A 19,139-nucleotide genomic window follows, 5' to 3' on the forward strand; every position below is an offset into this window, starting at 1 on the left:
GGAGGGTGCTTGTGCTCAGAGCCGAAGGCAGCCAGCCGCGTGCCGAGGGGGGAGCAGGAGGGGGTAAATACTAAATACGGGTAAATACTAAACCCGAGCAGAACCGAGCCCTCGGCCCCGCCGGCTCTGCAGAGAGGGCTGCAAGGTCCCACCCCAAAGGCAACGCCCCTCTTTCCCCAGCCCTGTAAAGGGGCTTTAAGCCAAAGTCACCTCGCCTCAGGCGTTCACCTGCGCTCACAATAAGAGCAGCGGAGAGGCACAGCAGCTCACGCAGAGGGAAGCGGCAGCGGTGCCTGGGGGAAGCAGTGCAGAGCGACGCTTTTTTGTCTTTTGGAGAGTTTTGGGGGCGCTTTTTTTGGTTACTGTTCGCTTTTTTCCCCACTTCACCCCTCCGGGCAGAGGCACCTCCCAAAGCAGGTCTGGGGGCTCCCAGCAGCAGCAGGCCCTTCCTCGTTAAGCCAGATTGAGTTTCTTGTTGCAGGGAGTGGGCCACCGCTGCTAATTACACAACCAATACTCCTCCCTCCAAGAGGTCACTGCCAGGGTCCCCTCCCCATCACACCTGGGAGCTGGGACGCGGAGTTTCGGCCGGGCTCCCGCTGCCCCCCGGACCGCTCCCGGTGTCTTCACAGCGGATGAGGGAGGCTGTTCCCGCGGCGCTTGGTTGTTTCACTGGCTTCTCCAGCGGGCAGTCAGCGCGGCCGCGGGGTTGCGTTTTAGTCCGTGGTGTTGGGAGCGAGGGGAGAAGCCTGCCCTCGCGTCCCCTCGGCCGGGGAGGGCTGCCCACCGGCCCCCCGCACCCCTGTCCCCCGCCAAAGCCAGCGTCAGATGCAAACCCAAACGCTTCCCCTTGCCCTCAGCCCCCCTGATCCCACACACTTCACCGGGATCAAAGGAGCACGCTTTCGCTGCGACCTTTTTTTCCTTCCCGGTCTCTGTCCACCCACGTAACAAACTCCCGTGGGAAAACGGCTTTGAGGCTTCCCAGGAGATGGCACGCTCCCTCCCGGCGCTTGAAAACTGCAGCTGCTTCTGGCTTTTGTCTTAAAACAGATCAATCAGCAAGGGGTTTTTTGGGAAGCACCCTGTCAGCACCTGTCCCCCTCTTCAGCACTCCCGCAGACCGGCCCAACAAAGCTCCCCACACGGGCCCTGGGGAGCCAAGTTCATTGCTTCCTCCCTTTTCCCCAGCCGAGTTTCAGGGCGTAGCGCTGAAGGAGGAACCAGCCCCGGCTCCGCTCTAGCAGATGCTGCACAGACTTGCGAAAGGGGCTCAATGTCCTCTGTACCCAAAGCAGCACCGAGACTGAGGTGGCGGCGAGAAAAGAGCAACAAAAGCTGTAGGATAAATTTATGCGAGAGCGAAGTGCTTGGCAGCATTTAAAACAGACCACAGGAGTCCTGACCCTGAGCACCCCTCCCCAATCCCAGGAAAACATCCTTTTTCCTCTTCAGGCTGGAATCTTACACAGCCAGGTTTTTTAAATCAACATGCCAGAGTTTTGGCTGTGTTCAAGAGCTCCTATATCTGCTCCGATTTTCTTCGGAAATGGTCAGGAATAACCTGCCGAACACAACCGCGAACCCACAGCTTTGGAGGAAAAGCTTTAGCCCTGCAAATTGGAGAAGACTCGCCGTATTCATTCAGGGGTAGAAACTGTCCTGTGCTCTGTGGTTAAAGCAAAGCTTCCCAAATGGCGTAACTGATGGGTGTCGGTCCAAGCGCCTGGGCACAGAGCGCTCCCCGTCCACTCAGGCTGCAAAACCTCAAGCCTGGGCTCTGGCCACCCTGACTGATTTGTGTGTTAGGAAGGTCCTCCCTCCCCATTCTCCTTGATGGGAAGTTCTCCTTTCCCCTGAGACGAGCTTTCCTTCGGGAAGAGCTGGTCTGCCCCGTGAGCCCCCCGCCTCAGTCGCTGCGCAGAGGGTCACAGTAACACCAAGCAGGTCTGGGTACCACGACGCCCCTCCATCTGAATCACGCTTCGGCAGCAGTGCAGAGCAAGTTCCCACCAAGACCAGCAACACTGGAGCACAGACAATGACCCGCACGCAGCCACCGAGGTCTGGTCGCTGCTGCGTGGCACCAAGGCAGCAGGCACGCAGAAGCCACCGACACCAAACAGACAGAAAGCTGCTCAGGTACTGGTGCTCAGACCTCCGAGCCTCCTCCAAAATCCGCAGCAGACTGTTGGCTCCGTCCCCTCCCTCGTGAGTCACACGCCCACCTGAAACACAGCGTCCTCTGCCCGTCTGTCGGGACCAGCCGGAGCTGCGTACTGGGCTTCTGTTCCCCGGAGACGTGCAGAGTGAATGTGAGAGTACTGGGTGGAAGCTGCTCCAGAAATGACAAGAAGGGAAGTCTCTGTGCCACAGAGGTGTGGTGGGAGCCAAAGGCCAGCTCTGGAGTTTGTTTATAACTACGTGAAGTGCCTCAGCATCTCTTTGTAAATCACTTCCTGCAACTGCCCAAGCACTGAAGTAGGTTGTAGCAAACTTACAAGCATACCTTTACTTACACAAATATTTTTACAATGCTTAAAAATCAACCCTGAGAAATATGCCCTAAACATTATCCTCGAACAGAAGCTGGTCTGCCTGCCCGCCAGAACCACACCCAGGGGCTGGCGTTGTCCCCGCTGACACGGCCTTGCACTGCTCGCCCCCGGGCTGGCACTCGGCTCTGGCACTCGGCAGAACCACAGTCTTGGTGGAGGAGACGATCCAGTGAAGAGGAGCCCTGCAGTTTCTTCTGGCATCAGGCTAATCATCCAGTTCAGCCTCCTTTTTTCTGCTAGGAACAAAAACAAGGAAGTGTCACAGACTTTAAAAAAAGTAGAAACCAAGAAGACCAAATAACTACGCCACTTGGTGGATAAGGGGCTCAGATACACAGCTTTTGAGATATATGGTCATAACTGGAATGAGTTTGGTTCTCCTGCTGCACAGACCCCCGCACCAGCTAGCCTCTGTGTGAGCTTCAGCATCTGCCGTGGCAGGGAGGTGCTGGGGGTGTTAGAGATGGAGCTCCAGCACACACTGGGGACAGCCAGCCTGGCACTGCATAGGGCTGCCCCCGTGGCCTGGCCACGCCGCGCCGCTGCCACTACAAGAGCAGAGAAAGCCCCTTCTTTTGCTTCTGGCTGCATGACTGAAAGAAGAGAGGAGCTGAGCAGAGCACCAGCCGGCTGTCCTACAGAATCCACAGGAGCTGCCTCAGTCAGCGTAAGCAATCCCTCACTGCTGCCCACTGGCAGCCTTCACTCTTTCTGGTCCATCAGGACCCTCAGAGCAGAGCGGGCTTGGCGTCCTGACACACTCTGCTCATCCCCGAGCAGCTCCTCAGCCATCTGGGATGTGCCCAGCCTGGTACCGCTGCGGGTCTGAGGGAACCCGACAGCACCCTCGCGTTAGGCTGAGGAGGCAGCGTAGCCACAACACGAGGAACTCCCACGCGCCAGTGGGCTTGCGATGGATTTACACCGTTTAACGGAGCCGCTGGCCTACGTTATGTAAGAGTGGGGGAGTCTGACCCTCCCCTTGCTTTCTGGGGGCAGAAACCGGCTCCCCGCAGGGTACTTCTGTTCAGCCTCGTGTCACACCTGTAGGCGTTAGCGCTTTGCTTATCGCAGGCGCCGGAAACAAACCAAATCCCCAACGACCTTCCCCGGCCTAGGACACAGTGCTCTGCGGAAGAAACGTGTGAAGTAGCATGGCTACAATCGCCAGAAATCACCCTTTGTGGAGGCAGCATATGTCCTGATGTCACTTGAGCTCACTTTGTTACCCCGTCTGTCCCCTTAATGCCATTACTGAAGATCATTACATGAGCAGATCCCCTTTGGAGAGGCAGCTGCTTGGGCTGCCCACACACCTACCTCTCTGGCCCAGAAGATACGACCTCCAGCGGTGAACACAGCTGCTTCCGAATATACTCCCTCGATCTAATATCAGCCTGGAATTAAGGAGGAAAATAAGTGAAAATGGATTGATCGGCCTGCTTGGTGCCTCCCCTTTGTTATGTCAGTATGCCCCTGCACACCCTGATGTCAGTACATCACAAATCGCTCTTGTACGACTGTGTTGCAAAGAGGACCCTGCATGTTTCTCTCCTTGTTCGGTTTCTGTGCCTCACTGCAAGCTGCTTGGGAGAGTGAAGACTTAAAATGAAGAAACAGAGGGTCCTGGACCAAACAGCCTTACTGGAATACAGTCTATTGTGCAAGTGACATTCGCTGAACCCTTGCTGTCTGCCCCTTTACTTCTCACAGGTGTAAGGAGGTGAGACATTGAGCGCAGACAGCTCCTGCCAGCCGGCGCGTAAGGTCTGCTTGGCCCCGACCTACCCCATGCATGTCAGGATGAACAGCCAAAGCAGGACCCAGAGCAGGCTCCCTCGGCAAATCCCAGCTGCAGCTGAGTGCAATTGCCTTCACCGAGGGTCCCTATGAGACCCAGAGGACGAACTGGCCCAGGCTTCCAGCACACGCTGCAGCACAGCGAGCCTTCTTGCAGCAAGCACGGACCCAGCTGGAATCCCTCACCTTACACCTACACGGAATGGCTACTCCTCATCATCCAGGGATGTGACAGGCCAGCAAGGACTTCCAGAGGCTTAGTGAGAAGAGGGGCTCACTGGCAAAGGGAGAGTTGCTGAGGTGATGAGCTGCTTTTCCATTTTGCCCTGTCTCTGTGCCAGAACTGCAACTCCCCTTTCCTGAACCCTGGCAGCAGAGCCAGGAGAGACCTGGGAGTCTGAGAGTGGTCTAGTGCTTTCATCCTCTGAACCAACCCAACTGACTTCTTCCACATGTAGGCACCTCCAAATGAAATGTGGGAAAATGTCTCAAGCAGCTAAGCTCCTTCACAGGCCTTCCCCAGCAACAGCTCATCACTGTCTGATGAGAGATGGAATGGACTTGTTAGAAAATTGAGGGCAGGGTAAGTCTGCCTTCCCTCAAGAGGAGATACTCCACAAAGGAAACCAGCTCTCCCACTGAACCAACAGAAGCTGCTCCACCACCCTCACTCTGTAAAGGGATCGCATGCCAGGATCGCATGCAGGTCGCCGCAGTGCTGAGGAGTTCCTGTGCATCAGCAAAATGCTCGCAAATAAAGATGCCCAAAACAAATTACTCCCCTTCAGCCCAGGACTCTGCCCACCCTTCTGTTTCTTGGGATCTTCCTCATCCCTTTTGCTCAAAGCTACCAAAATCCTTCAGCCTATACTGATGTACAAAAGTAGTATGTCCCCTGGCCCCCAGAAAGTTGCTGGAGTGCCAAAACCATATGGATGTGAAGGCAGATCTCTGCAGCGTTGCAAGGCAATTTAGCACAAGACGGTGGCTCATAGATCCCTTCTCAAAACGTGGGGAACTACTGGAGCATTTTATTGACTTTTCCCAGAGCAGGAGAATGCCCCGTGGACTCTGCTGCAGCAACCTTCACTGTACACTCAGTGAAACAGAAGCTGTGTCCCAGGACTGTGCCAACAGGGACTCCCACTGGCATTGCACGCAGGTGCAGGCTGCAGCCTCCAGGCTCGGAGCACTCCAAGATCATCCGTGGTCTTTATAGCTGTGACACTGTGATGTTCCCAAAGGATTAGCTTTTCTGGTCACTCATCAGCTGAGAAATGGGACTCTGCCCTCCACAGGAAACTGTAAATTGAGAAGGGGAACAAGGCTACGGAGAGGGCTGTGAAGAGTGGGAATACGGCAGTCCAGCAGGCGAGTTCTCAACAGGACATGGGATGAAAAGAGAGAAGTTGGCATTGCCCATTCTTGTACCCATTCCTTTCCTTCCTCTGTTCCAGCAGTTGTATGATGCAGCAACAGATGGAGAAGCACACCACTCGTCTGCTGCATATCCTTTTCCCTAGGCAAGAGCTTGGCTCATCCTGCCTATGCGCCTGATGGGCCGGCTGTGCGATGGTAATTATGCAGCTATAGCAGGTAAAAACATCCACTAAAAGCAAACAGAGACAAGACACAAGCACATCCTTGGCTCTATTGCTTCTCGGCAGCAGCGGCAAGGCGAGTGACTGACGCACCTTTCACGCTGTCCTGCCTCATGAGTCCAAAGGCAAAGCTGCCAAGGAAGACAACGGGAGCGGTTTACACGCCAGGCTGCATCCGTGCTCTGGGCTCTGCTTTCCAGGACCAAAATCAAAAGGAGTAATGTTGAGATGCTACCAAATTCACGGTTTACTGCCCTCTCCATTTGAAATGGAGCTTGGAGCCATCACCAAACCTCATCAAACACATCCTCATGCAAGTGTCCAGTTCCTTCCTCTTCTGCACGTGAGCCCTCCTGAGCTCACCAGGAAAACTGCATTGCTGCGTCTTATCAGCAACACAGGATAGCATGCGGTCAGAGCAGGGCAAGGAGAACACCAACAGAAATCCCAAGAGCTACAGAAAGTGTTGCTGGACTTTACTGGATGTTCTCATTCCCCAGAAGTGTTATTGTTCAGCTTTCCAGTGCAGAAGACCCTTAGATGCTATCACAAGCATGCAGATCCTGGGCTCTTGGACAACTTTGAGAATTGGCAGTTGGTTTTTACATTCCCTCAGTTTTTTTCTTTTTCAGAAACTTCCTTTCTCAAAAACACTGCTTCGCCGTGACATTTTAGAACAGCTGCTGTGCCCCACCTCAAAGGCAGTGTCTCTCTCCACTTAAAAAGCAGTACGTGACCTTCCCAGCTGGAAAAGCTTCACAGCATATGATGATCATGCTAATAAAGTGGGTTAACGCCTCCCCAGTGGCTGTCCTTGAAGCATTTGCCACTCTCATTGCTGTTCTACTTCTGAAGAGTCTCTCCCGTACCTCAAGAAGCTCCCCACCGCCCCTCCATCCCTGCCGCTCCTAGTCAGACCTCTCGGGTGGAGGCTCTGCCTGCTTACTGCTGGAAACGCAGCTCCACAACTGCTTAACAATTCTGCAAGCTCGAGAATGAAAAGTAGTTACATAAGGGGTGGTTTGTTTGGGAGAGCTTTTTCCCTTCTCTCTATAATTGGACAGTTTCATAACCAAACTGACAAATAACTTTGATCACTCTTCAGGATAAGAGATTACGTGATGTATTTTATAACAAGGGAAGGAGGTTGTTCAATAGAGTCCCTACTGGGAGACCAAGGTAGCAAGAGTCAGATCTACAGACTCTTTTTCTAGGGAAGAAAAACCCTGTTCTGCTGATAACATAAGCTAATGCTTGATTAGGTTGCAAATTACTGGCCAGTCCTCACTCCTGCTGCAGTGCTGAGAGACAGCTTAACCCAGCGTATTAACCAAGAGGCTAATCAATAAGATGGATAACTGTCCTGTAATAATCCTCACAGATTGTTTCTATTTTCAGAGGGGACTAGTGCTGGCATTAGGGTCTGGAATTGTTGCTTTGCCTGTTTTATGAGGGGCGGTGGTGATCCCTGTGTACACAGCAAGCTTGCAGCGGGGGCTACATCTGAAGGGAGTTACGAGTTTCAGGGTATCGGCCACTGATTTCCCCGCTGCGCAGCAGGAGCCATTCACACCGAGGAGAGGGGTGCTGGCTTATTTCTCACTTCTCCTAAGGGCAAGTGTTTAACATGAAGTGACCTGCAGAAATTCACAGCCCTGGGCAGGCCTACTTCTGTCCTTCTTGGTGGGCTGGAGCAACATCAGGCTGTCCCATCAGCCACGTCCTGAGGCAGCAGGAGCCAGCTGGGCAAGCTGCCACTGGAGCTAAAAGGATCATCAAGTGAGCTGGAGGCTGGTGTGCAGCCAACCAGGAACCTGAAACAGCGAGAGCCGAAGAATCAGTCCCGATGCAATCCTTGTCAGCTGGAGAGAGTTAAAAAAGTTTCTGTTTCCCCGCTGTGCGTGGGGATCCTGGGTCTGAGCAGGCTTGGAGCGTGGGCGAGCGCTGGAGAGGGGTTCTGACCTCTGCCAGAAGCAGGCAAGGGCAGTTGCTCTCAGAAGGGCTTGGTATTTTTCCAGCTCTGCTCAGTTTGAATGCTTTGCTTATTATTCTGGGATGACAGCTCCTGCCCACCTCAACTCCCGTCTGGGTAGCTCCAAATGACCAAATCTCTGCAGAAGAACCTCAAAATCTCACAAGCTGGCTGGGCAGAGAGATCACCGCCATGCAAGCAAAATTCTCCCAGATCGGCCTTGCACTTGCACATAGAATAAGGACTAAGTGGGATGCAAATACTGATTGCAGGAGGCACTTCCCTCTGCTTTCTCTGAAAGATCACTTCTCTCACCTGCATCGCAGCCACAGTTCCTTTGGCAGCACGACCACATTGTGCGCTAAATGCAAATCAAACCGTTTCTGACTGCTGCCTAGATACTGCTGCATGCCCAAGAAGCAAAACGTACCCTATACAGACCGGCCAGCCATACCTCTAGGAAAGGAGAAGGTTTAAGCTCCCACAACAACTGCACAGCACTACACACACTGCAGCATAACACTGCCTTCGTACAAACCATAAACACAGCCTCAGGAAGGTACGGGCAGCTGAGCTCTCTTAAGAGCATCGTACTTCTAGGGCTACCAGAACTTACAAAGAAAGAGCTGATGATCCAGAAGTCTTTCACAACACTGGGAAAGCAGTAAACACATCACCCATCAGGTCTGCAAGCTTGTTCTGGGCACATACCATAGCAAAAAGGCCAAGACAGTCATCCACGGCAGGACTGCCCGCAGCCTTCTACACCCTAACTCCAGCTTTAAGTGTTCTTATCTCCTGCCATCCCTCTACCTCTACAGTAAACATACTCCCTTTTGGATTTGTAATCTCTCTGTAAGGCAAGTGACAACAATTCATTCCATCACTTTAAATAAAGGTCGCAGCTAGAGAACGGGAAGAGTCTCAGACTGGAGATAGTTGGAAATTAAATGAGGGTGATGAAAAGCTCAAGACACCTTTTTGTTTCCAAAAGGAATGCTTTCCCCCTTTCTTCTGAACATGCCAAACTGCAGAGCTAGCTCAGAGCTCTGCGGAGGCATCTGTCCCTTGCTGGAAGAAATTACATAAGAAGATCTATCAGCCTACTCCCGTCTGGCAGGTAGTGGTTTATGAGATCAGAAACTCCAGTTTTCTGGTATGGATGCTTCAAGGTTTGTTTTTGCTCTAAGGTGTTAGATTTTTGCCTGGTTTATAACTATAGACTCAAGACTGTTTTCAGAAAACACTGCAGTAGCAACGAGAAGCTCCTGTGTGCAGAGACTACATAACAGCCCTCAGCAGGATCATCTCAGTGTTGCTCTGAGGAGCTGCAGAGCAAAGGTGGCCAGACACCTGACAAGCACGGCGGTGCGGCAACGCGAACGGCATGTTGCAGGGCAACGTTACGAACACCGACATCTGAACGGGCCCCGCTCCCTGGGCAGTCGCTGGGTCTGGCCTGCCTGAGCCACTAAGAGCAGGGTGACCCTGAGAGAAGGGAAGCACTTGTCAGGCTAGAAGTCCCAGAGGCTTTACGCTTCTCCAGATCCTTTCCTCCAGCCCTGCTGCGATTTAATTAGTCTGAAGCTGAGCCTTGGTGGCAGCTGCGGCTCACTGATGGTGATCCAGTGCTGTCACCTACTGGCTGGCTGCCGCCCCAGAGCCTGCAGCTCCTTGCGGAGTGCAGTAGCAGGGAAAAGCCCAGAGGAGCAGCACTGCGGTCTGTGCTAGGCTCAAAGTGCCCAGGAAAGCTGCATTTCCAGCTCCCGTGTATTAACAGCAGCATGACAGAAGTTGCCTGCAGAGAAGGACCAAGAAATCAGTCAGGCTGGGTCTGCAGTAAGGGCCGTGCGTGCTTCCAGGCACTGCGTCAGAAGAACAAGCATGGAAGAAGGAAGGATTGGTTAACATAAACACCACAACAGGCTGGGGAAGAAGAGGCCAGCAAGAAGGGTGCCAGCTGCAGAACTGTCAGTTGCAGATGAGTGGTAAACTAAGGCTCCGTAACATCGCCACGAGCTTGGCATCCACAGCCCCCTCCACTGCCTGCTTCCCTACTCCAGGCCTGCCTTCCCCTTCCTCAGCTCCCCTGCTTTTGTACCTGACGGATGGGCTCTGGGATCCGGTACCTGCAGCAGGACTTGACCAGGCGCACGGCTGTCTCCAGGCTCACCCTGTGACCCACAGAGATATAAAGTGGCTTCGAGCTGTTGCAGCTACGCAGGACCTGTGCATTCAGAAACAAGAACCATAAAATACTTAAGAGGCTTATTTTAACAAACACAGGGTGGCAGATGAATTACAAGCTAGCTAGTTGCCTTCAGAAGGTGGGATGATGGCGCTGTATTTGGTAACTCCCAGCCTTCCTGATCCTCTACTTCCCAGTATCTCCTCATAGGGACTGTTTGCTCTCTTGGACCCCTGTGGCCCTTCCCCAAATGCCTCGCACCACTCTGGGAAGCGGTGAGACTTGCTGATGCAGACTATGTTGAAATAACACCAGATGCAGGAGGTTTCTCGCATCTGCCCATTTCCTGTGCATTCCGAGTCAGACGCTCCCATATTTCAACCTGGTAAGCTGCTACAGAATCGGCACCTCTCCATGATTGCAGTTCACAAACGGGGTGCTGGAGCATGGCACCTCAGATGCCACAGCCATGGACCTGAATAGAGCCAACACCTGAACCGTCAACTCCTTCTGCAAATGCCTGAGCTCACGGGAAGGGGAAAGCAGTGTTAGTAGTCACCCGTTGACAACCATGTCTCCCTGAACTAATATCACGGAGATGGTCCCACTATAGAGACAACATCCTCCAGCGCTCCCAGCTACACAAAGCTGGAATACTTAACAGCCAAGCAAATCGGAAACTCCCCGCAGCTTACCATGCCCAGGACTCTCCCCGAAGTGCCTGTCAGTGGGAACGTATCTCCTCCCCTCTGCAGGGAACGGATCTAGGGATAAACACATACGTCAGTTGGTTAGAAGGTACCTGTATGCGGCTGTCCCAGTTCTCTTGGGATGTTAAGGAGTGGAAATAAATTCCCAGCCTGGCCTAACCTGCTCTCTGTGCAGCTCATCCCTGACCAAGCCGTCTACCTGCAGGAGGTTCTTGGCCACTCCGATGCATGGTAGATCCGTCAGGACCCCGAGGTGACAGGCCACACCAAATCCTGCCAACAAGGAGTCACTGTAACTGCAGGACACCAGAGAACAGGCATCTCAAGCAGCAGCATGGGGACCCTGGAGAGCAGGGCTCTCCAGTAAAGTCCTACCTCTGGGATGGAGCAGGCCATTCCCATCTACAAGAAGTACCTGAAAAAGCCAAAAAAGAAATGTTATTTCCTGTGCGCTGAGAGCCACTCTGATAAGCAAACAGCGATGCTGGCCCTGTGAGGAAGCAGAAGTCTCTCTCAGTTCTTTTACTTCTCTCTATAAGAGTCTTCCTGCGGTGCTGTCTCCACCTGACTCCAAATGATCAGCAGCATGAGCTCTTTGTGGCTGGCAGCACTCTTCACCGGTGCTGCACCCAGAGCAGGACTCCCACTGCCAAGGGAGGCCTGGCTGTTGATGGCTTAGCATCCCTAGTCCCTAAGGAAAGGGCAACAGGTGCTTCAACACAGCTCTGGCACTGCGCTTTCTGCCCTGCCAGTGGAAAACAGCTAGGCAGTGAGGTCTCAGAAGAGGGAAGAACCCCTTTCAGCAGTGCTCTGCGCCCTCATGACAGCTCAACTCGGGACAAAGAAATATACCACACCTGAGGTTTGAGCCTGGGCTCCTCCTGCTGAAGTCTCTGAACAGCTTCCACCAGGAAAGAGACCTCCCGGAAGGCTAAGAATCCTGCCACGTACGGGGCGCTGACAGCCACCATCCGGCAGTCCTCGTACAGCACCTGGGAGCAGTGGGACAGTGCAGACAATGACCTCCAGGGCTTTGCTGGTTAGTTCCTGACTGTTTCGGAGGCATCTCCTCTGGTTTATGTCCCCTAATCTCATCTTTTTTAAAATACTCTGCTTCTGGATCTCTCCCACAAAGCCAAGGCCGTTGGGTTGCGTCATTCTGCCACTCAGAGAAGGGGCTGGATAATGGACGGCTGCCAGAAGAGGGCTGGACATCACCTACTGTACCCTGCTCGAGAGTGAAGTCCTTGAAACAGAATTAGGGCAGCTCTTCAAATAGGCAGCAGGGGACCTCAAAGTTCACCCAGTCAGAGCATTATCAAAGGGCGTCTGTCTCCATGCAGGGACAGGCCAAAAGACAGGACAGGCCAAAATCATTCATGCAGGGCAAGTCAAGAATCAAGGCAGGATTTGAAATTCAGTTCATAAAAATCCCAGTGGCCAGTATCAAACTTTAATTCTCTGCTTGTTATAGGTTTTATAGTTAAAGATAATTTTTATATCATTTTGAAAGCTGGGAAAGAGACCAAATGTCTTTATGAATTCAAGTAAAATGACTGCAGGATGTGGGATTCATGGCAATTTTGAAAAGGCTTTTTATACGTTACATCCCATATTATTAATTGATTCCCAGCAAGAACTCACAAGCAAGACATCTGCTGTCTGAGTGCTACAAATGCTTTCATTTCCTCTCTTGATCGGCCCTGAATACCAATGGTCCTTTTTGTCTCCTGGGTAGTGGCCCAGACTGATTATTTTCAATGTATGCCTAAACCAGTCACAGACTTCTGTGCCTGACCACAGACTCATCTCGGCGCGGTATTTTTTGAATAACTGGCTAACTCAAATGCGTACTAGAGCTATCCCTCAGCGCCTTGCATGTTCCCCGTAATCCTACGAACCTCTCGCAGCGAGGAGTGGTCTGCATCGCATCTTCGTAAACTTATACCTAAATCCTTAACGTGCAGGGGTTTTTGTTTTTTTTCTCTGTTTTTCTTTCTTGCGGAACGTACGGTTGGAGGCTTTGTTGGACATACATGTGGTAACTGACTGATGAAGCAGAGGCGCAGCAGGTAACGGCCTTTGTGTGAGTTTTCTCTAAACCCCCTCGCGTTATTGCACGCCTGGAGACAGCCCTAAGGAGTGAGGCCGTTCGCTTGCCGTTACCTCAAGAGCCGGGTAGCTGAGAACGACCAGGGAAGCGCAGGCGCTGGTGTCGTCTCCTTTGATATAAGATAAATCCACGCCTCCCACTCTCTCCAGTCCTGTAAAACTCGAATCTTTCTGCCACTCCTCGGTGTCCTCCTCAACCACGCCGCCTTTTAACTGGGCCTGCTCGCTAGCGAAAGACCACACAGTGAAATGGCGGCCCCTTCCTCCGCGGCTCCAGGCCTCGCCCGACGCCGAGGCCCCGCTCCAGCCCGGTCAGCGCCAACCGAGCCGCACCGCGGGGCCGGGCGGAGCCCACGGCCCCGCCGCGGGGGCAGGGCACTGGGGGTGTGTGTGTGTGTCTTCTGGAGGGGCCGCGGGAGCCCCGCCGCCTTCTCGCATGCGACCCCCCGCACTCTGCGCTTGCCCTCGCCAGGGCCGGGCGAAGGGGAGCGGGCCCCGCCGCGGCCGGCCCGGTACCGAGCGGGAGAGAAGCGGGGCCGGGCCCACCCCGCCACACAAGGCCCAACCCAGAACCCGCAGCCGCGCACGGTTGCCATGGCCACCGGTGTGCGCCCCCCCCTCCCCCCGGGGCGCATGCGCGGCGCCGTTACCGTTCCCAGCGGCGGAGCGTGGCGGGCGGCGGCCCCGCCATGGCGCGGCGGCCCCGTGTCACACGCACACCCACCCCCCCGGGAAGGCGGGCGGGCGCGGCCGTTCCGGGCGCGGCGGGGAAGGAGGCGGGAGCAGCCACAACGAGCTTTATTGGGAAACACGGCCCGGGAGGGGGGCCCTGCCCCTGGAATAACGCGGCAGCGAGCACCGGCGGCGCCTGGGGCTTTGCCGCAGCGAGAGGTTGAGGCGGCGGAGGGGAAGCTGCCTTCGGCGGGGTTGGTTTTTTTCCAACTTGGTCCCAACTCCCCGAGGGAACGGAGCGAGGGCAGCGGCCCAGCTGCGGTACCGGAGCAGCAAGGAGGAGGCGGCTGGGAGAAAGAGCCCGGTCTGCAGCTTGGGGACAAGTAAGAGAAATGCAGACTGCAAAAAAGAAAAAAAAAAACACCAAACCCCAAACACCTTTCCCAGCACTAAAGTGTGATGCTTTTAAAAAAAAAAAAAAAAAAAAAAAAAAAAAGAGAAAATCCTTCATCTTCATCAGTCATCTTCATCAGGTGGCTTTAGGGTTTTGGTCTTTTTTTAATGGTGCCTTGAGAAGTCCCTGCTCACACATACAGCCTTCTGTTCCTCCGCCATCCTTCTGCTTTGCTTCATTCTTCTGGTATTAAGTTAGTTAAAAAAAAAAAAAACAAAACCCCTCAAACCCAAAAACAAGCCCAAAAAACCACCCCCCTGAGCTTCCAGAAGCTCACCAACACCCTGTGTCTGTGGCACTAAAATTCCCTGGGTAGGAGGAAGGTCAGACTAGCGCTAGTGCTCCTAGCTTTCCCTACGCTCCCTTTTGAAGAGGGCGGCTGCTTTCCATGTAGCGGTAGCGTGAGAGAGAAGAATCTCATCCGGGAACATCTCTTCCAGCTCTGTAGCTAACTCAGAGTCTTTTGCATCAAGGTAAGGAATGAGCGATTCCTTCAGGCTGGAAAACAAAGAGCAAAAGTAGTATTAATAGATGGCATACAGCAAACTACAAATGCCGCATAATATTTTGTGTGGTTGGAATGCACCAAAGTACACAGAGTCTTACACACGCGCATTTTGCGGTGAGAAGGATTAAACAGCCCGTCAGATTTATAGAACCCTAAAAGAACCCAGGAACGGGAGGCTGCAGGTCAGAACCAAGCGGTGAGGGCCAAGCTGTGTGTGTGGAAAGCTGAGCGTGCTCATCTGAGTGACTGCAGAAGTGCTTGTGTTTAATGCTCATGAACAGCAGCTCCTGGTATATTCCAGCAGCGCTCCCAAAACAGCCTGTGCAAGATGAAGCAGAGTCATACATGCCAGAAACAGGCAGTGTCTCTTAGAACTAGCTGCATATTCTTAATGTTGACGGTTGTGCTTTGTGGGCAGCAGGGCAGTCATTTGCCAGGGGAAGCGGTGCCATCGCATGCGTTTTCAGAGGCGGAGAAGCTTAAGTTATTAACAACAACTGTGGGTTGGTTTGGGCTGTTACCTCCACATGGGTCTGAATTCATTCTCAGCTTGGACACGTCTCAGCTTCAGGACGATCACTTCATGGAGCTCCTGCAGGAAAGTTTCCAGCCTTGAGTGGACAAGGAAGGCGTTGAGGAGCTTGGCAATCTCTGGACTGAGCTCAGCTTTGTAGACTGTACTGACGCCTACAAAAGGATCCTAAAAATGCAGCGAGGGGAAAAAAAAAACAAACCACACACAACCAACCATATACATTTGAGTAACTTCATTTAGAGAAGAAGAAACTGCTGATTAGACACTGAAGTTATCAGTGTACCTTACCCTTTTGAGGCGCAGAAGCTGCTCAGATTTGTGGGTAGAGAGAAGTTGCCATAGGGCTATGATGTGCTTTAGGTGGCATCGTCTAAAGGCCTGAAAGAAAACACACATGGATGTAAGGGATGTATTTAGGAACCTGTCCACACCCTGCCCTGCCCAGCCAGGTCAAAACCGCAGAGAAGCACAACCGCAGGGAGTTCATCGAGCCCTTTTAACTTGGGTGTAGAAGCCCACCTGCAATAGGCTTCTCTCTCCCTCTTCACCTCCAATAATCCATCTTTTTGGTATCATGAAAGGGAGTGGGAAAGCAATAGGGCTATCTCACACATACTTGTCATAACGTAGCGCCTTTGCCCCCTGTCAGTAAGGGGCCTCTTTTCACATACCTTTAGGAGATAAAACCTTCCCCTATCGTGACTTTTCAGAGGTTAAGGGGTATTTTCAATCCTTCTCAGCACCAGGCAAGCCAGTGTCACTGAAAGCTGGCTCATAATTGAAATTTCTCCCTTTTCTCAGTTTTAGCATTGCAACTAATTATGCTGACACTCAACCAAGAATTCTCCTTCCTGGTGCTGACAGAAGAACTTGGATCTGCACAGAGGAGTTCAACCTTCTGCACATCCCGCATCTGACCTTTCTGCAGGGTTTTGCAAGAACCTGCTGAGCATCACAAGCTATTAGATGCTCCCACCTTGCAAACACTGGTTGCAGGGGAAGTGAAAATGGTTCCCCCCCCGGCTTCTGAATATGGTGGGGAGGGAATTCTATCACATGCTTTTTTCGAGCTGAACTTTTGCTGGGCTTGGAGATCAGGTTGGATGGATTTAGTATAAACCAGTGCAGATTTTATCCTGTAAGAATAAGAGCTTTGCTCTTAGGACTCACCTGCAGTACATGAGGGTTTGTCTGATCACCCATCTGCAGAATTTTTTCTATGTAGTCAGTCAGAAGCATTTCAGCATTCTCTCCAGCCTTGGCCAGGAATCCCAAGGTAATTTCAGTGATGGACAGAGCATCACAGACATCACTGTAAGACTGTAGCTCCCCACTGATCATGTTCATCACAGAACTGGGGAGAGCACTCTGAAAACCATGAAGTCAAAGCAGTTGCTAATATTAGTTCAGAGCCATTCCTTATCGCTGCTCAAGTTGCTAAAGTCATTGAACACGACAGAGATGCAGATTTAGGAAACTGAAAATGCTTAACTATATTCCCTTCCTTTGTAAATCCTGACTGGCAAAAGACGCCCAGTTTGCACATATTCCAGGCATGCCAAGAGATTAGCGGACAAGCGTTCAGAGCAGGTGAACAAGACAAGCGACAGAAGACAAGCCTGACGTTTCTTGGGATGCCAGGGGTCACATGCTTGCCCCGTTTCATCCAATGCAGACACCCACCTGATCCAGCTTATTCCTGACATCATTAAACAGCTGTTCATAATTCCGATCATGTCTGTACACAAGGGTAGGTATCCCCTGTCAGGAGAGAAACCCATGCTTGTAAAGCTTTGGTAACATTGCTAGCCCTGCTACAGTGCATGCCTGACTGCAGCAAACACTGCAGGGCTCCAACATCAGCCAAGAAGTTGTCTGCAGAAAACACAGCTAGCTGCTTTCTCCTACCGTTAGAGTGATGAGTGGTTTGCCCTGCAGGAACTTGCTGATGACTTGCTGCTGGATCCTCTCCAGATCAAAGTCCTGCAACGTCTCCCCGCCCTTCTCCATGCTGTACTGGCAGTTGGACAAGATCAGAGGAATCAGGTCTCTCTCAACCTCATAACTGATCAAGTGCAGGTCAGCCACTTCTGATGGACTGACCAAGTACCTGCAGAAGAGAAAACAGTCTACGTTTAGAGCGAGAAGCCTTTATGAAGCAGGGAAAGCTGATTGTGTGGTAGCAGGTAATACGACAGAGCCCAAAAAAGTGCCTAGCTGGAATAGCAACATACCTATCATCTTCCTTGATGTGTTTGTTCACTGAGTGGACAAAGTCATTGTGCAGACTAATGAGATAACTGGCTAAGGCTGTGGAGCAGAGGCCCAGCCCCTGTCGACGTGGCAGAATGACCTCAAGCATGCTGTCGAGGGTCAGGTCAGCATCACAGTAGCCTTTAGGAAGCTTAATTTCCCCTGAAATAAAAGGCAGAGAAGACTGCTTGAGGTGGTCCTGAGCTGACGCAGGTCAGGAGAAAGTATAGACCCCGAAAAAAGCAGCACTCTTTCCATTACTTATAAATGCTAAAGGGAGCAAGTTCAGGTCAGAATACTACAAGAGGGAAACAAATTCTTCCATTTGCACCTAGATAATCTTAAACATTTAATGGCTGTGGTGGTTTAACCCGGCAAGCAGCTGAACACCACACAGCCATTTGCTCACTCCCCCCCGGTGGGATGGGGGAGAGAATCAGACAAAAGGTAAAACTCGTGGGTTGAGAAAAAGGCAATTTAATAGGACAGAAAAGGAAGGGAAAATAATAATAGCTATAAAAGAATATACAAAACAAGTGCTGCACAATGCAATTGCTCACCACCCGCTGACCGATGCCCAGCCAGCTCCCAAGCAGTGGCCGTGCCCCCCCCCAGCCAAATCCCCCCACTTCTGTTTTTGTCCAGCATGATGCCGTAGGGTCTGGAATATCCCTTTGGCCAGCTTGGGTCAGCTGTCCCAGCCGTGTCCTCTCCCAGCTTCTTGTGCACCTCCAGCCTCCTCGCTGGCAGGGCAGGACGAGAAGCAGGAAAAGGCCTTGACTCTATGTAAGCACTGCTCAGCAACAACTGAAACATCAGCGTGTTATCAACACTATTCTCACCCTAAATCCAAAACACAGCACTGTGCCAGCTACTGGGAAAAAAATTAACTCTATCCCAGCCAAACCCAGGACAACGGCCAAGGTCAGTTTTGAGGATACGTCTCAGCATCACTGATGGGAGGAACTTGAACTGTCAAAGGGTAGTAGAGGAGTATTGTCTGACAGCTGGCAAGCTCTTGCTTCCATCACTCTCAAAACAGTGCTGGGAAAGAAAGGTGCTCACCACTGGTGTCCAGCGAGCTTCTTAGCTTGTTCCAGACAGACAGAAACACATTCACTCTCCTCTGTAACAGGTCCCTCATCACATCTGAGGAATAACGGAAAGACAAATCCTTGAAATGCTTTTTATTCGCAACACTGTGAAGCTCTATAATATAAGAATTTTCAAAGCACAACATTGAACTCTAGGCAACTGCTCAAACAGATCAAGAGACTAAATAGACATTAAACAGTTTTCTAATGGTATCAAATCATTTGCTCTGATTGTTTATATTCTTCCATTATTGTCTGCTATTGGCCCAGGCTACAAGGCTGGACGGATCCCTGGTCTGATTCTGTATGACCTTTAAGTACTTTTCCATAAGTACTTAAAACCATAAGTAATTGTACTAAAGTACAATTGAAGGAGTTGCCACCAAACGTCTGTATTCTGCTCATGAATAGAAGGGGAAGGACATCTATTCCATCTTTTAGGCAGGCCCTACTCTAGGGCAGAGCTTAAAAATTCAATATACCCACTGCTCCATTCAGGGATTTATCTTGCCTATCTCTGAGCAGTCCCCACCCCTCGTGAACAATCTTCCTGTGCTTAATTCTCTTTAAAAAGCCATTTGATGACTTTTCCAAGCATAATGCCAGGGTTAAGGTCTCCAGTTCATTTGGATGGGATTTGAAAGGAAAATACGAGAGCTTAAGATTGCAAGCACAAGAGAAG

General features: G+C 51.9%; 2 protein-coding genes across 4 annotated transcripts in view; both read right to left on the bottom strand.

Moving 5' to 3' along the window:
• Positions 1-2,571: 2,571 nt before the first annotated feature.
• On the bottom strand, positions 2,572-13,632 carry ENDOV (endonuclease V). Of its 3 annotated transcripts, none has more exons than XM_075719814.1 (9): positions 13,592-13,632; positions 12,996-13,167; positions 11,687-11,821; positions 11,205-11,244; positions 10,990-11,102; positions 10,815-10,883; positions 10,033-10,158; positions 3,879-3,955; positions 2,572-2,791 (listed from the first exon to the last, which is right to left on the bottom strand). In XM_075719814.1, exons 1-9 carry the CDS (start codon positions 13,630-13,632, stop codon positions 2,764-2,766), a joined length of 801 nt encoding a protein of 266 aa, XP_075575929.1. In that variant the 3' UTR covers positions 2,572-2,763. The 3 variants fall into 3 exon arrangements, with proteins under 3 accessions (XP_075575929.1, XP_009483846.2, XP_075575930.1); XM_009485571.2 differs by having other exon boundaries at positions 2,572-2,794; XM_075719815.1 differs by having other exon boundaries at positions 2,764-2,791; positions 3,875-3,955.
• Positions 13,633-14,281: 649 nt separating this feature from the next.
• The window catches only part of RNF213 (ring finger protein 213), a 53,997-nt gene continuing 49,139 nt past the window's right edge, over positions 14,282-19,139 (bottom strand). The window contains exons 60-67 of the mRNA XM_075720066.1: positions 18,429-18,512; positions 17,345-17,525; positions 17,019-17,220; positions 16,794-16,871; positions 16,281-16,478; positions 15,399-15,488; positions 15,097-15,275; positions 14,282-14,565 (exon numbers count right to left, since the gene is read on the bottom strand). Of these exons, the coding sequence (XP_075576181.1) occupies positions 14,412-14,565; positions 15,097-15,275; positions 15,399-15,488; positions 16,281-16,478; positions 16,794-16,871; positions 17,019-17,220; positions 17,345-17,525; positions 18,429-18,512 (1,166 nt within the window). The 3' untranslated portion in view covers positions 14,282-14,411. The remainder of the gene's footprint in view (positions 14,566-15,096; positions 15,276-15,398; positions 15,489-16,280; positions 16,479-16,793; positions 16,872-17,018; positions 17,221-17,344; positions 17,526-18,428; positions 18,513-19,139) is intronic.

This window comes from Pelecanus crispus, chromosome 12 (genome assembly GCF_030463565.1).
Source record: "Pelecanus crispus isolate bPelCri1 chromosome 12, bPelCri1.pri, whole genome shotgun sequence".
In the NCBI taxonomy this organism is placed as follows: Eukaryota; Metazoa; Chordata; class Aves; order Pelecaniformes; family Pelecanidae; genus Pelecanus; species Pelecanus crispus.